The sequence below is a fragment of the Ursus arctos genome, unplaced genomic scaffold, assembly GCF_023065955.2.
Source record: "Ursus arctos isolate Adak ecotype North America unplaced genomic scaffold, UrsArc2.0 scaffold_32, whole genome shotgun sequence".
In the NCBI taxonomy this organism is placed as follows: Eukaryota; Metazoa; Chordata; class Mammalia; order Carnivora; family Ursidae; genus Ursus; species Ursus arctos.
In genome coordinates, this window is record NW_026623008.1 from 6,510,812 (window position 1) to 6,527,063 (window position 16,252).

At 57.6% G+C, this 16,252-nt stretch overlaps 1 protein-coding gene across 5 annotated transcripts in view; it reads left to right on the forward strand.

Moving 5' to 3' along the window:
- The window catches only part of SPSB1 (splA/ryanodine receptor domain and SOCS box containing 1), a 66,791-nt gene extending 51,943 nt beyond the window's left edge, over positions 1-14,848 (forward strand). For 4 of the 5 annotated variants that reach the window (XM_044391386.3, XM_057305163.1, XM_026519899.4 and 1 more), the window contains exons 2-3: positions 2,654-3,495; positions 12,870-14,848. In XM_044391386.3, coding sequence (XP_044247321.1) covers positions 2,802-3,495; positions 12,870-12,997 — 822 coding nt within the window. In that variant the 5' untranslated portion in view covers positions 2,654-2,801 and the 3' untranslated portion in view covers positions 12,998-14,848. Of the gene's footprint in view, positions 1-2,256; positions 2,568-2,653; positions 3,496-12,869 lie in introns of those variants that run through there. The other variant, XM_026519898.4, reaches the window with a different exon arrangement.
- Positions 14,849-16,252: the final 1,404 nt, after the last annotated feature.

Consider the following 16,252-nt stretch of genomic DNA (forward strand, 5'->3'; position numbering starts at 1 on the left):
CGTGGGGGTGACTCTGAAGGTGGGATGGCCCAGAAGCAGCAGAGTGGGTGGGCCACGGCCCCTGGCCAGGCTCTGGGGTGCCCTTGCGTGGAAGCCCCCACAGGGCTGCACACACTTTTGCCTGTCCCCCTTCCTTCCGTAGACTCCCGCTGCTCAAGGTCACATGGTTCAGGGGCCAGAAAGGATCGTCCCTCTTGGACAGTTCCCTGGGTCTCAGGCCCAGGAAGGTGGGAGCTTGGCACAAGGGACTTATCTGGAGACCGTGGAGCGGGGAGAGCTTGTGGAACAGACCTGAACAGCCAGCCGGAGTGCCCCTGTGGGGTGATGCTGTCTTTTCTGATGGCTTGCTCTGGGGCTGGGCTGACCTTGCGACCACCAGATTCCTTCCCACATCCATCTTCCGCCCGCCCGCTGTAACACTTCGTTGTCAGCGGAGATGATGTGCGGGGCCCCTCGTCTAGCTCAGGGGTTGGCCGACAAGGGAGCAACCTGTTCTTATAAAGTTTTATTGGAACTCAGCCGTGCTCCTTGATTTATGCACCGTCGGGGCTGCTTTCACACCCCCGGGCAGAGCTGGGTGGTTGTGCAGAGGCTGCCTGGCCACAGAACCTGAAACATTGTCCAGCCCCGTACACGAGACGTTTGCTGATCCCTGGTCCAGCTGATGCGGGAGTCACACGTGTACAGGTCCCCAGCTCAGGGGCCTGAGGGCTCCCTCCCTCTCTCCCTTTCTCGCTCCCATCGCCCTTCCCCTGCTCCACTTGACTCATCCTGGCTCTCCCCACCTTCCCTGTTCTTCTCCATTCCCACCCCTTTCTCTCCAAGTAGATAAATTAATGTGTTGGAAGGACTTCTCCCCACCACCTTCCTCTCCCACATGTCCTGCCTGCCCAGTGTCTTCCCCGACTCCCAGCCGCCTTCTCACTCCTCACCTGTGCCCAGGGTGGGGGTGGGATCTCCTACGCTGAGATGCTGGGATAGAGCTCACAGAAGGGCAATGGCCACTGTGTTCCAGAAAGTAGTAAAATGAGCTGTCTTAGGAAGTAAGCTCCGTGTTTGTCCTCCAGAGAGCTCCCCACAGGGTCCTGCACAGGGAAGTCACTGGGTACTAGCCAGAGCCCTGGAGGTTTCGATGGCTCTCAGGAGTCAGTGGGCCTGAAGACTTGAATTGGGATTGTCCTGGGGGATCCAGAACGTAAGGTCATAATATCCTCAGAACTTTCCAGAACCAGGTTGGTCCTCTAGCCGCAGAGGACCGCAGAGGATACTAGCTTTGCGTACATTTGACACAAGGGGTCCTAGCCTGTCTCTGAAGAAATGACCATGCCTCAGGGAGCGAGCCTTCTATTCCATGGCAGAAAGGGGAAGACGAGAAGCTTGATGTGCTCAATGAGGTGGGGGGGGGGGGTGCGTGCAAGTGTTCCCACACAGGGACATTTATCCTGCCGAGAGCCACCCTCCTCGAGGCCTGGCCTCCCTGAAGATGTGGTCCCAGGCGAAGGAGGCAGTTTGGGGTCAGCTAGAAGACCGACGACAAGAGACAGCAAGCCCATTGCAGATCCCTTCCCTCATCCTGGCCCCATTGGCCCCCCTCTCCCAGATTCCCCTGCACATCCCGCCCTCCTCTCCCAGCAGGTGCTCTCTCCCTGCCACCTGCAGAGGGGAGTCCTGCAGCACCCCCACAGCGGGCTCCTTTGGACTCTCTTCAAGGAGGCACCTCAGTGCTCCTTGGAACAAGGGACCCATGTGTTGCTTTTCCCAGCAGCCAGGCGCCCGTGGCCTCTTGCCCAGGCTCCCCCACGTGCTCATTCAGTTACATTTACTTAGCCAGGAGCCTGCCTTCTCTCTTGTCTGGTCGGTCCCAGGAGCCCGTCCCCCAAACCAGGCAGCCAAGAGTCCCTTCCACAGGCCAAGGAGGTTTGTGATGGCAGAGAGAAGCGTTTCTCCAGTGAGGCTCAGGGAACCCAATGGCATGTTTTTTTCCCTGATCCCAGGCTGGACACTGAGGATGGGGTGGCCAGCCCAGGGGCCATGAGCAGAGTGTCCCTGGTGGCCCTGGCCCAGGAGGGACATAGGACTTGCTAGAGAGGTCGCTGCAGCCTCGGGGACCAGCAAGCCAGGAGACCCCTAGGGCCTCCCAGCTGAATGCACATGCAGACCCCCAAGCAAGCTTTCCGCCTGTACCGGGGTCCCCTTCCCTGGCATGAACCCCTGGAAGCAGTTGTGCTGGAAAAGAAGAGGGGCTGTGAAAGGGGGTCTGGCCGATTCTGCGGCCTCTCACGGCTTCACTTTCCCCCCCAGACTGCAGGCAAGGGAGATAAGCTGCCCGTTGGCTTGACCGGGGAGGAGACCCACTGCCTTGGGGCTCGTTTGGGAACCATCCAACCTGGCCTTCTGCCCTGAGCAACTGTGATTAGGTATTCGGTGAGCGTGCAGCCGACGCCCTCGAGCATGGTGCCCGGCCCCCAAGCCCCCTCTCCGTGCCGACTCCTTCCTAGCAGTGTACTCTGGGGGACAGAGCCACGGCTGCGGTCTGCCCCGCATCGGGTGTGCTGGGACATGTCCAGGTGGGCGGCCTCATACTCCTAATCACTGTGTTCCCCTTCTTCCCGCACCCGCTGCTCACCCGGCCTCCTGTTTCTCTTTCCATCAGGCAACACTGAGGGCTCCGCAGTCTCCAGAGGCCACCTGCCACCTTCCTTGGGACTTCTGTCTTGGCCTCATCGGGAACCTGGACGGGAGGCCCCACGATTGATGAGTTTGCCCCGGGAGTCCGTGCAGAGGTGAAACCAAAGGCCAACATGGGTCAGAAGGTCACCGGAGGGATCAAGACTGTGGACATGGGGGACCCCACGTACCGGCCCCTGAAGCAGGAGCTCCAGGGCCTGGACTACTGCAAGCCCACCCGCCTGGACCTGCTGCTGGACATGCCCCCCGTGTCCTACGACATCCAGCTGCTCCATTCATGGAACGACAATGACCGATCGCTCAACGTCTTTGTGAAGGAGGACGACAAGCTGATCTTTCACCGGCATCCGGTGGCCCAGAGCACAGACGCCATCAGGGGCAAAGTCGGGTACACGCGCGGGCTGCACGTGTGGCAGATCACGTGGGCCATGAGGCAGCGGGGCACACACGCCGTGGTGGGCGTGGCGACAGCAGACGCCCCCCTGCACTCCGTCGGGTACACGACCCTCGTGGGGAATAACCACGAGTCTTGGGGCTGGGACTTGGGGCGCAACCGGCTCTATCACGATGGCAAAAACCAACCGAGCAAAACCTACCCGGCCTTTTTGGAGCCGGATGAGACATTTATTGTCCCCGACTCCTTCCTCGTGGCCCTGGACATGGATGACGGGACTCTGAGCTTCATTGTGGATGGACAGTACATGGGAGTGGCTTTTCGAGGACTCAAGGGCAAAAAACTGTATCCTGTAGTGAGCGCCGTCTGGGGCCACTGTGAGATCCGCATGCGTTACTTGAATGGACTCGACCGTAAGTGTCCTGTGTTCTGTCCAGTGTGGCAGTGTTCCCGGACTCCCTGTGGTCCCGGGGTCCTGGCTGTGCCTGACCAAAAATGTACATCATTGGAACTAAAATGTCTCTAAGTAGTTATCCCAGCGCATTCAGATCCTCAGAGGCTGTTCCTGCCTGCCTCTGCTTAAATGAAGAGTTCTAGCTGGAGTCTGCCAGATTACCTGATGGCACCTCATGCGTGGATGGATGAGTGGATGGATGGATGGACGGACGGATGGATGAGTGGATGGATGGATGGATGGATGGATGGATGGATGGATAGATGGATGAGTGGATGGATGGATGGATGGATGGATGGATGGATGGATGGATGGATGAGTGGATGGATGGATGGACGGATGGACGAATGGACAGAAGGATGGATGGATGAGTGGATGGATGGATGGATGGATGGATGGATGAGTGGATGGATGGATGGACGGATGGACGAATGGACAGAAGGATGGATGAGTGGATGGATGGATGGATGGATGGATGGATGGATGGATGGATGGATGGATAGATGGATAGATGGATGAGTGGATGGATGGATGGACGGATGGACGAATGGACAGAAGGATGGATGGATGAGTGGATGGATGGATGGATGGATGGATGGATGGATGGATGAGTGGATGGATGGATGGACGAATGGACAGAAGGATGGATGGATGAGTGGATGGATGGATGGATGGATGGATGGATGGATGGATGGATGAGTGGATGGATGGATGGACGGATGGACGAATGGACAGAAGGATGGATGGATGAGTGGATGGATGGATGGATGAGTGGATGGATGGATGGACGGATGGACGAATGGACAGAAGGATGGATGGATGAGTGGATGGATGGATGGATGGATGGATGGATGGATGGATGGATGGATAGATGGATGAGTGGATGGATGGATGGACGGATGGACGAATGGACAGAAGGATGGATGGATGAGTGGAGGGATGGATGGATGGATGGATGGATGGATGGATAGATGGATGAGTGGATGGATGGATGGACGGATGGACGAATGGACAGAAGGATGGATGGATGAGTGGATGGATGGATGGATGGATGGATGGATGGTTAGATGCTCTTTGTTTCTGGTTGACCTCTCTCCAGTTTTGATCTGCAGTTGACCAAATTCTAGCACAGTAGCCAGCATATTATTGAGCTAGGGTTTGCAGTCTTGGGGGTGTGAGGGCCTCTTACATAAATGAAAGCCAATAGCCTCTCTTACTCGTTAGACAGGCTTAGGGTCTCTCTCTTCTGGTGCTGGAGGCTTCTGAGTTGGTTCCTTTAGACCATGGTTCCCTAGGAGGGGCTTGTTCAGCCATGATGTCAGAGGCCTTTGGAGAAGAGCATGTGGATTAGAAACAGGCTGAATCAGCAGCAATTTCCACCTGTCCTTTGGAAAAGGGGGTGGCCTTTCTCAGACCACGTGTTAAAAAAGCCCCCATGTGGGGACACTGTCCTAGCTTAGGAGGTGGAGGACTCTGTGGCTTCGTGGCTGGGACCCCACGGTGGCAGGAGGTCTCAGGGTTCCAGAACTATCCATCCTCGTGCTTCCTTACTCTTTCTTGGTCCTTTCTACCATCTATAGACCCCACCACGGAAAGGGGGTGGGGCAGAAAGCTTTGCCCGCCTAAGTGTTGACCATCCCTATGGGGAAGGTTTGGCCTGCCCCTCCCCCCCAATAGGCCCGGTGAGAGGTCGGGGAAGCCCCTGCTGGGGTCAGAAGCACAGAAGCTTACTCTGGTCTTTAAGCCTCCAAACCGTCCGCTTCTCCCATGTCTCATCCCTGTTTCACCTTTGGAAGATACCAGAGAAGATATCCAGGGACATGAGGCAGAGGGAACTCTTAAACACTTCTCTTTGGAAGCCTCCACCACCCGCCCCCCCTTTCCCTCGCTCCTTGCCTCTGGCTTTGGCCTGGTGATGGCCATGACCTCACCTGTGCAGCCCAGTACCCCTAGGTCATGGGACTCACGGCAGGGGTGGCCAGGTGTGCGTCCAGCAGGTAGCCTCCCCTGGGAAGTAAGCTCAGACCCCGTCTCAGGAGCCCACAGAGCAGATTCTGTGAGTCTGTCTCCCCGGTGATGGTAGTAGAAAGTCCACAGCCAAATTTGCCCTAGGCTGGGATGGGCAGGGATTGGGAGAACCAGGCACATCCTGCCCAGGACCCAGGATCTCAGGAGCCCTGACCCTGGCAGAGGAGTGACCATGGCCCCAGGTAGTTTCCTGCCCGTTCTGTGCAGACAGAGGAATTGCTGGGCTCCCTGCGTTGTCGCCAGTCACCGAGACTGCTGGTGTCACAAGAGCCACGCAGCCGCTATCCCCTCCAGGAACAGGTCCATCAGCGTTCACGGTTCACGTAGCCAGCTGTCCTACAGAGCACAGTCCCCAGAGGGGCACTAGCCTGTTCACCGTGGCAAGCCAGGGCACACTCAAGCAGAATTATCCCTCTGCTGCGTCAGGGCAAGGCCGGGCGAAGGTTCTGCCGGAACAGTCCCGGAGGCCCGGACAGGCGCCTTGTAAATAATAGATGCCCTGTCAGCTCTGCATCGGATGGGAGGTGGGAAGCGCTTGTAATTTTTCTCGTGGGGGGGAATGGAAAGGGATTAAGGGGAGTGGGAACGCGTTGCAGAGAGTTGCATCTCTGAGCTGGGTCTTGGGTGGAGACTCCAAGTGCCAGGTGGCTCGAACCCACGTTGGATTCTCTTGATTCATAATGAGGACCCCTCCGTCCCCAGAAATGTCATGCTATAGCCCAAGCCGAGTCTGCCTCCCCGCCGGGCGGCAAAGACAGTCGCTGGGACGCAGCAAGGAGAGGATTTCTCGAGAGGCAGTCAGACGCGGAGACAGGAGGGCAAGCCTCAAATCCTCCTCCCCGAAGGGAGAGTCGGGGAAATCGAAAGGCAAAAGGGAAAGGTCTGGGTAAAGAGTTGCGCTGTTAGTCTGCGGCTGCGATCAGTTCCCATGAACTCCTCGGTTACTGGTTTCGATGCCAGGGAATACCCGGGCGCTCCCTTGCCGTCTCGACTTCTCTAGTCCGGGTCAGACCGAAATGGGCCCCATTCTGCACAGCCAGTTGGCTTTGGAGGGTCCATATAGGAAAACCCATGAGGGTGACCCAGTGTCCTCAGCCCGGTGCACGTGCGGAGAGTGGGATGTAAACGCCAGCTCACCCACACCTGCTTACCCACACCTCGGTTCTGTACTGAGAGCACCTCATGCCCTAGAAGGATCGCTCTGGCTGCTGTGTAGAAATGAACGGTGGGGGCGAGAGTGGCCGCTGGGAAGCCAGGGAGGAGCCCTGACAGTTGTCCAGGGGAGAGGTGACCTGACCCGGGCTTGGGCCAGGGTGGGGGACGTAAGTTTGAGATGCGCACTCCACACATTTAGGTGGCTCTGCAGATCTGGAGATAAGATCAGTGGGGTAGCCACCGATGGCTGAGCCCCTGGGCGAGATCACCTAGGGAGGGAGGGGACAGAGCTGAGGCTGAGCGCCGGGGCATGTCCACGTTTCGGGGTCAGGCGGATGAAGGGGAGAAGAGGCAGAGTGGCTGTGGGGCTTTGGGGGGAGAGTCGTGGCCTGGACAACAAATGAAGAGAGGACTTCCAGAAGGACAAGGCGATGCCAGGTCAAGCACGGTGAGGGCTGAGAGTTGTCCATCAACTTTGGCAACAAGGCCATCACTGGTGACCTTGACAGAAGTCGTCAGGGTTGGGTGGGGTCAGAAGCCTGACAGAGCAGTGGGTTTACAGAGGAACAGAAGGGTGTGTGTGTTCGATTCCTGGGCTGCTGGAACAGATGACAGAAGCTGGGTGCTTAAAACAGAGTGCATTCTCTCACCGTCCCGGAGGCCAGATGTCCAAAATCGGGGTGTCAGCAGGGTTGGTTCCTCCTGAGGGCTCTGAGGGGAATCCTCCCCAGGCCTCCCTCCTGGCTCCCGCTGGTGGCCAGCAGTTCTAGCTGGTGGATACATTACCCTGTCTCTGCCTCCATCACCACATGGCCACCTGTGTCTGTCCTCATCTGATTGGGACACCAGCCATTGGATTCAGGGCCCACCCTCCTCCAGCATGACCTCATCTTAAGTAATTACATCTGCAAAGATGCTATTTCCAAGAGGGCCACGTTCTGAGGATCCAGGCGGTTCTGAATTTAGACGGGGGGACACAACCCCCCCCCCGTTATAGAGGTGGAGACAGTGACTCTAGACCATTCCCACGAGACCCCCAAACCAGCCCCTGAGGGGAAGGTGAGACGGCAGTCAGATGGGGTACCCATCGAGTGAGGTCGAAGGGCGCCTAAGTCTTCTGCCCAGGAGGGTTTATCTTACCTTCCAAGGTAGCTGAGGAAGGGGGAATGTCCGGGCAAGACCAGGTTCGTGGTCCACCCGGGGAGCAGTGTGACAGGCAGAGAGTCTGGCCAGGGCTGGCTAGAGACATCGTCTCGGCGCCACAGCCTTGGAGACGGTCTGACCTGTGAGCCCTCCCTGGGCTGTCTGGGAAGTCGTCTGCGCCCTCCTCCCACCCCCACCCCCAGCCCACCCCAGCCACCAGGTCCTGACCTCAGCAGGGAGCAGCGGTTTGCAGAGCTGCTCAGCCGAGGTCGCTGAGCGCGGCACTCCCCGGGTGCTACAGTGCTCACCACAGGGAGCAGTTTGCTCCCCTGCCCCCTTCCCGGTGCGCCGGGCAGCCCCTCCCCAGCAGAGCCCCTTCCCCCCCCCCACCCCCGTGCAGAGCAGAGCGTGATCAGTGTGTCCCTGTGTGACCCCACCACCACCACCGTCCAGCCAGCTCTGACCACAGGCCACTTGCTCTGACTCCTCAGGCCTTGAGACCTTCTGGGGCTGAAGCTGCAGCTGGAGGGACTGTGGTGTCACCTTCCTCTTTCCCAGGGTAAAGGGGTGGAGACGGCTGTGGTGGGGGGAGACAGGGCCCAGTGTGGCCCCCAGGCCTGCCTGCTCCCGCCCTGGAGATGCAAAAAGAAAAAAACCTACTTGCAAGCTGCAGACTGGCCGTCACAGAAGGGAGAGTCCCTGCCCCATGGGTCCTCCCTGCCGCCCCCCCCACCCCCGCTTGTGACTGCGTCTCCCACGAAGCAAGGCTTTTCTCTGCATCCCTCCGTTTTCACATTCTCCCTTTTACGGATCCCAGATCAATTTGGTGAGGTTTTTCCTGATTGTGGGATAGGAAAGGGCTCAGCTGTTTTCCTCAGGAGACTTTCGACGTGATGACCCCTCCTGGTGTCACCCTGGCCTCCCTGGATGCCCTCCCAAGGCGCCTCACCCGGTGGCTCCTACCTGCACCTCCGTTCCAGCCGGGCTCCAGGGAAGCGTCTAGGCAGGGACACTAATCACCCCAACCTGCAAGGGCTTCCTTCCGGGGAGAGAGAGGCCACTTAGGAGGGAAGGGGTCATTCTAGACCCCCATCCCCCAAAAGGCTGATCATATGAAGACAACAGGCTCTCAGAGTCGGGGGGACAGGGAGCCAGAGGTTCAGTGGGTGTCAGGCATCTTTCCCTGGTTGCCGAGGACAAGGGGTCGGTGTTTCCTTTTGTTCTTTTTTGTAAGAATCGCTTCATGTCAAGGGGGAAACGCACACGTATCCTGATGGTCCTCCAAAATGGCTCTCTTCCGCCCAGGACTTTCTAGAATCCATTTCATAGAGCATTTTCACTGTAAGCTACTTGCAGGAGTAAGCGTGAGGTCAGGCTCAGGACCCGTGTGGGCAGTGGGTGAGACTGGGAACGTGGCTGATCAGGGGCACTTATGACGTGAGACATCTGTCCTTGACCTCACAGACCCAAGTTCCTTCCCTGAGCCCGTCAACTAGCACAGCATCAGGCTCTGGAGGCATGAGCTGGGTTGTCGTCTCTCTGAGAAGTGCGGGACAGCCAAGGTGGCGAGCTGGGCCGTGCATGGTGAGACAGGCCACCAGGCAATCAGTCCTCCTAGAAATGTGGAAGTTAGCGCACAGACCCATGCAGTCCCGCGTCCCTCAGCTCCCATGAATAGCACCTGATTCACTTCCCAATTTCTGTGCTGGACTCCATGTCTTTCCCCCCCATCTCCCATTCATATAAACTATGTAAAGTTTAGGACGAGCACCCCAGCTTCCTGGAGGCAGGTCTAGCGGCCGACGCGCCTCTCATGGGTCATCAAATCAACTTTGGCCTTCCCTGTTTGGGAACTTCTTCAGCGGAACTTCAGTGGGGACCTGGCTTTGTGGGTGGTGCTGGATACAGAGCCTTCGGGTGCCTGTCAAAAGCGTTGAGGTGGGGAGGCCTTCTTGGGTTCTGTTAGTGACTAATGGAAATCAGCACAGACATCGTCCAAGGCCCGGTGCCCACGTCCAGTTCCGTGGCCAGTGCACTCTTGGTCTCTGCCCAGCCTTTGGAAAGCAGGCAGACCACGACCCTGTGCATCATCGTTTGCCCCCTACAAGATCCAGGGGGAGCATGACCTATTTGTGTCTTTGCGGCCCCCAAGAACAGACCCATCCACGGGAGGCTCACGTGACTGGTCGTATCTTCGGCTCATGGTGCATCACTGCTTCTGCTGGCTGCTGCTTCTGCAGCTGGTTCTGGCCCATCTGGGATGTCTGAAGGACACGTTTGGGTTCCCACCCGCTCCCTAACTGGATTATTCAGTGTGGCCCAAAGATGGTCAGACAGAGGAAACTCCCCCCCCCCCTTACACAGCTGCTTTCAGCGGGGGTGGAAGGAGGTAGCCACAGGTCCTCGTCCCTTGGGGTAAACTGCAGGGGGCTTCCTCCTCATGTTGGCATAGAAAGAGCCAGACTATGGAATTGGCTGCCCCCGGGTGTATATCCGTGTTCTAGCCCCATCTGTAGATTGCAGGGGGGCCACAGTCCCCTCTAAGCACACGATTCGTGCTCCATGAGCTGCTGCCGGTGCTGTGATGTTAATTTCAGGTCGGCTGTCACCCAAAATACGGGGGTTGGAGTGGCAGGGTGTGCAGGGCTCTGCCGTTCAGAAACATTTCTTAGTGAGGGTCCCCATGGGATGCCTGGGAAACCATTAAGCTAAGAGGGTGTGATGGGAACGCCCTCGTAACCTTCCCTCCGCAGCCCTGCATGGCACTCTGGCCACATTCAATGACTCTTGGTACTTTCTCAAGTGTCCCCAGCCACCAGGGGAAGCCCCTCTGCCTCCCCGTGGGGCCGAGCCACATTCTGGAGGGAGAAGGGGCTGGCCCAGTGTGGCAGATGGAGAGAGCTCCTGAGTGGAGGAGAGGAAGGGCCACCGAAACCCCCACTTGATCCGCTGAAGGGCCACTCAGCGTGTCCAGGCCGAGAGCCACTGGGAGGCATTTCTGGCCTTCAGGATCTCAGCGGGAGGAGACTGAAGCATCTGGTCCGGATTCCTCATCTTACAGAGGGGGAAACTGAGGCCCAGGCAGAGGGAGGGGGCTGCTCGAGGTCAGGCTGCTGTGCAGGGAGGAAGTGAGGAGCCAGATGTGGGGCCGCGCGTGCAGGGCGCTTTGCGATGAGGGAGACCCAAGGCTCTGTGGGCTTGCAGGCGGAGAAACCCGTCCCTGCTCACCAGGAGTCCGGAATGCTTGGCCCCCAAAGGGCAGAAGGTCATTTAGCTCATCCTCCTGCCTCCAGGCAGGGCTCCCCTTCATCGTCCTGCGCTGTCCAGGAACGGCCCCGTTTCAAAGCTTTTCATGAAACACATCGACCATTTCGGTTCCCTTTCCCGTCTCTCTGTGGCTAACTGCCCGTGGGAGATGAAGAGCGGTTGCTTGCCTTCTTTTCAAGCCAGGAATTTAGTAAATGTGTTACTATTTATTCCTCTAATAACAGCTCTGTTGAGATGTAATTCACAGGCCGCTAGTTCCGCATTTAAAGCGCATGACGGCTGTGCTGCCATCACCACGATCGGTTTTAGGACACTTTCATGCTCCCCAAAGAAACCTGCACTCCTCAGCAGTCTCCCCCCCCCCCCCACGCCTCCAGCTGTAGCGTTTGCTCATCAATAATTGAGGTTTTTTTAATGTTATTTTTAATATTCGGAGACACACTTTGATCCACTTCTCATTGGGGGAATGGGGTCTTGAGGGAAATGCTGGGGTTGGTTTTTTCCTCGGTTTTTTGGTCACAGGAGAGTCTCCGTGTCAAAGGGAGATCCTGGCTGAAGCCACAGATGTGCTCCCTTCAGCTCTTTGCAGACCCGTGATGCCGTGGGGCGGCCCCGAGCAGCTCCGGGCGTGCTCACCGGCACCTTGCTTCTGGGAAGACAGCCAGGAAGAGTCAGTTGCAGGGAGGCAGGGAGGGCGAGGCCCACTCTGCCCGCCGGCCTCCAGGGCCTGGCAGGGTCTATCTGAGACTCGGGCTGCCTGGAACCTCCCTTGGGGGAAGACAGGTCCGCGCCGTCTGGGGACATAAGGACAGAAGCGTTCTTGCAGGCTGCGGCTGGAAGTCCCTCTCACATTCAGGTGTCCGAGGCAGCCCCGCCGTGAGCCCTGGCCTCCGTTTCCCTGGCTGTGAGATGCTCTGGCAGTGGCTGGGGCAGCCTCGAGGGTCCCGGCTGCGGAGGCTGGGCTGGCATTTCCACTTTCCCTTGTCTGGCCCCCTCAGCTTCGCTCTGTCAGGTGGGAAGAAGCCCAAGGACCTAGGCTTTCTCTAGACACTATGCCTTCAGGCCACGGGGTGGCTGGGCCTGCCTCCTACAGAGTGTGTCTCTGGACCAGCATTTCTTCCATCTTCATTGGTGGCTAAGGATGTGGTTGCTGAGCCCGGGCTGCCTGGATTCAGACCCTAGCGTGTAACCTTGACCCATCAGGCCCCGTTGGCTTTAGCGCCCTCACCAGTGAGGGGGGGACGGCTGCAGGACCCACGAACACTGAATGCCGGCGTGGGGCCTGTGCTGGGACGGGCTGGCTTCCACGCGCCCGGTCAGACGCGCAGTGAAGGCTTGTGCGGTGGGTGAGAGCAGGGACGGCCTGGGTTCAGATCCAGCTCCTTCTCCTTCTGTGACCGTGGGCAAGACATTTGGACTCTCCGTCCCTCAGCGTCCTCATCTGTAAAATGTGGATGATAATAAGGATGCCTCCCTGGGATTAAGTCCCTCAGAACAAACCATAACGAACTGTCAAAGGAGTTTGCGTCTCCGGAGGGCTCACAGAGGTGCCCGGCCCAGAGCGGGTTCTCCGTGCTAGGTATTCACAGTTGACTTAAAACGTCAAGTTGCCTCACTGCTGATTGTGTGTTGACATGACAATACATTATAATTCCGCTACGACGGCTGTTGTTAGCGTTGTCCGTTCTCGAGCCGTCCCGAGCTGTGCTAACCTGTCCTCGCTCTCCCCTCTGCCCCCAGCCGAGCCCCTGCCGCTCATGGATCTCTGCCGCCGCTCCGTGCGCCTGGCCCTGGGGAAGGAGCGTCTGGGTGACATCCACACGCTGCCGCTGCCGGCCTCCCTCAAGGCCTACCTCCTCTACCAGTGACTCCACCCCTGCATCACCAGCTCGCCAGCCACCTGGTGCCACCTCACCAGCCTGTCGCCGCGCCCTGCGCCTCGGACTGGCATCCGGCCACGGGGGGGAAGTCCCTGCTCTTCCTCCCCGTCCTCCCCGCTGCCCCTGCCGGCCTCCGACCGCGCGACACAGGCTCCTCTGTTCCGCGTCCCGACATTGGCAGAAGCCCCCCCGCATACCGCGTCCCAGTCCCTCTTTGGAAAAACACATGGAGGACAGACTCCTGGGAAGCCCTATACTGAGCTCCGATCTGCCCTCGGGGTGGCGTGGGGATCCCCCCGACCTGCCAGGTCCCGGGAGGTGGTGCCCCGGCACCAAGAGCAGACCCCAGGGGCGCTAAGAGGTGCTCGGATGAGGGCCGGTGCTGAGGCCAGTGGGGCCCCGCCACAGCAGCCAACACTCAGGGCGTCAGAAACTCATCACGGACACCGAGGCAGAAGCCAAGATGGGACCTTCCACAGGCACATGGGCGCCCAGCATCAGCCCCAGCTGTCAGCCCCCCCGGTACCCTGTATTTATTCTTTTAACAATAACAAAAGCCATTTATTTATTCCATGTAGAAAGGAAACCTCGTTTCATCCCCCGCTCTCTGGAGCATTCTGTGGCTTGGCTTCCACCTGCCCCTCCCGTTGGGCTGTGGCTGTGGTGTGTCCTCACGTGAGCACAAGGAGGTCTCTGTGTGGGTCCCTGGACCTGCCGTTTCCAGGGGGCTCTGCTCTGGGTTCCTGAGCACAGGCAATATGAGAGTCTTGGGGGACCCGCCTGCAAGGGCTGCGGCGTTCCCCGTGTCTCCAGGCAGGAGACGTACGTCTATCTTTGCACGTGGTTTTCCTTCTTTAGTCTTCTGTGGGGGGTTTGCTTTTGCTTTCCTAGCTGAGATCTCCCATGTGCATCCTCAGAAGCTCTGGCTTCTTAGAGCCTCAACTAAGAAGGGAGGACGAGTGGGTCTCCAGCCCCAGGGAAGCCAGGGGCGCGGCGGGGTGGGGAGACCAGAGTGAGGTCGTGCCCCTAGGAAGCCAGCTCAGGCCTCCACTTGGTGCCCTCGTCCAGGCTCTGAGCCCAGGGGGAGCAGCCTCGGCTCATCACGACCCCCCAGAGCCACACAAGGAGCAGGGCGGGGTGGGGCGGGGCGGCCGGCAGAAGAGGGCCCCTCGCGCCCTGCCGCAGCCCCCCCACGTAGCAGACCCCAGCCCCTGCCGCCGCACTCACCACTTCTTTGATCTTGAAGTCAACTCACTTAGAATCTGACTTCTGTTCATTTCTGTACAGGTACAATAGATGACTTTATTTGTTTAAATGTTTAATATATATACATATATATTTGTCCGTAAGAATTATGTTTTAAACAGCTGCTGTAGGGTACCTTTAAAAAAAAAAGTCTTCCAGTGGAGTATATTTTTTAAAGCACAAAATTGGTGCCAAGTCTGGGTGAGGAATGTAAATTACCCCCTTATTATTTTGAGTTTTTTTCCAAGGAGGGGGGAGAAACCTTACCTGTAAGACTTTTAAAGACTTTTCCTCACTCCTGTTTCAGGGTGGGTCATGTTCTCATGAATGTTGCACACGAGACAGTTTTACTTCCACAGATCCCAGCCTTACCGCCTTGACCCAGCGTTCTCCCACCGACGCTGGATGGATGGATTGTGGGCTCTTGCTCGTCTCTCTGCACCTCTGTCCCTGGCTTCCCAAACCTCAGCCCCACCCTTCTTTCCTCTCCCCCCAGAACCTTGTGACCTGTACAGTTTTGAAACTCCCGTTCTATTTTATGATGGTTAATAATAGTCAGTAACCTAATAAAGGAAAGTTTATTAAAATACAAAACCTCTTTGAGTCCCTCTCTGTGCCTTGGGGGGAAGGGAAATGGGTGTGGCCAAGCCCTCCCTGGGTCCAGTTTTCACTAGATAATGCGGTGCTCCCCTGGGAGCCCGTGGCAGCGGGTGGGAGGCCAGCCAGAGCCCTAGTGAGGAGCAGAATCCTAGAGAGAGGAGATCCGAGAATGTCCCCATCCCTTTACAGAAGTTCGTGAGCCTGCAGCCCAGACTAAGACTTTCTGAGCCCAATAGAAAGGGTTCCGCACATCGGTGAAAGCCTTCGGCTCATCGGTGTCCTACAGCTTCAGTTGACCTTCGGCTTTTTAGAGGCAGGGGAGAAGCCCGTTGGAGCACACTCAGAGTCCAGGCTCTGCACACTCGGTGGAAGGAGCTGGTCCTTCACTCACCTCCGTGTTCCCAGTGCCAAGCGTGCAGTGATGCGGGTGAGCCTTCCCGGGGAACCCGTTCTGCCCGCTGCTGTGGGCAGGGTTCCCCCCATCCCCTAGCAGAGGAGACAGGAAAATCAGGCTTATTCAGAGGAACGGTGAGTGATACGTGACTAGTCAAGACATTTACTAGATACGATCGCGTGTCATGACTAGTTTCCAAAGAATCGGCAAGAATGCGGTTCAGCTCCCTGTGGGCCCATCAGGATCTCACGGTGCTGCGAAAAGTGCCCTGGTCTCAGGGCCCAAGACCCCTCGGACCAAAGTCCCGTGTCCCTTGCTCTGCCCGCCTCCTAGCCAGCTTTCCTCAGGCCACCTGCTCTGACATCCCATGAGAGGTATGGGCTAAAATGGACGTTTTTTCAGAGGCCTGCCTGACATGAACCGAATCAACGTTTCTGGGGCCAGGCCAGGGATCTGCAGTTTTCTCAAACTCCCCGAGTGACCTTGCCTAAGAGAGTTTGGAGACCACTGTTTGCGACTGTGTCAGCTCTTTTTCCGGACAAGTTGCTGAGGAAAGGGAAATTCTTTCAGTGTGTTGGTGGGTTGGCCCAGCGACGAGCACAGGGACTCTTGAGTCAGACCTGGGTTCAAATATTGGCTCTGACCCCCTGTGTGCTCTGGGACGAGCCTCCATCAAATGGCGATCCTCGCTGTGCCCATCTCTCGGGAGGGCAGCAAGGGTGAAATGAGGCTTTAGAACAGGGCCCGGCATACAAGGAAGTGTGCAAACGAATGCTTTTAAAGCTCATGCACTTCTGTTCTGGAAAACAGCCGCTCCGGTCCTGGAATTGGTCTTTGAGAATGGTCCAAACACCCCTAAACCAACTTCCCGACAAATGTTCTTTCTTCTTGGGTAAAGTCTCCAAAGATCAAGGTGGGTAGGGGGGAAAAGGGAGCCCTGGATGCCTTCCCCAGATGCGTTGGGAGGAAAGGGGTGGCCTGAAATTATTTTTCGGTTGGAGTTC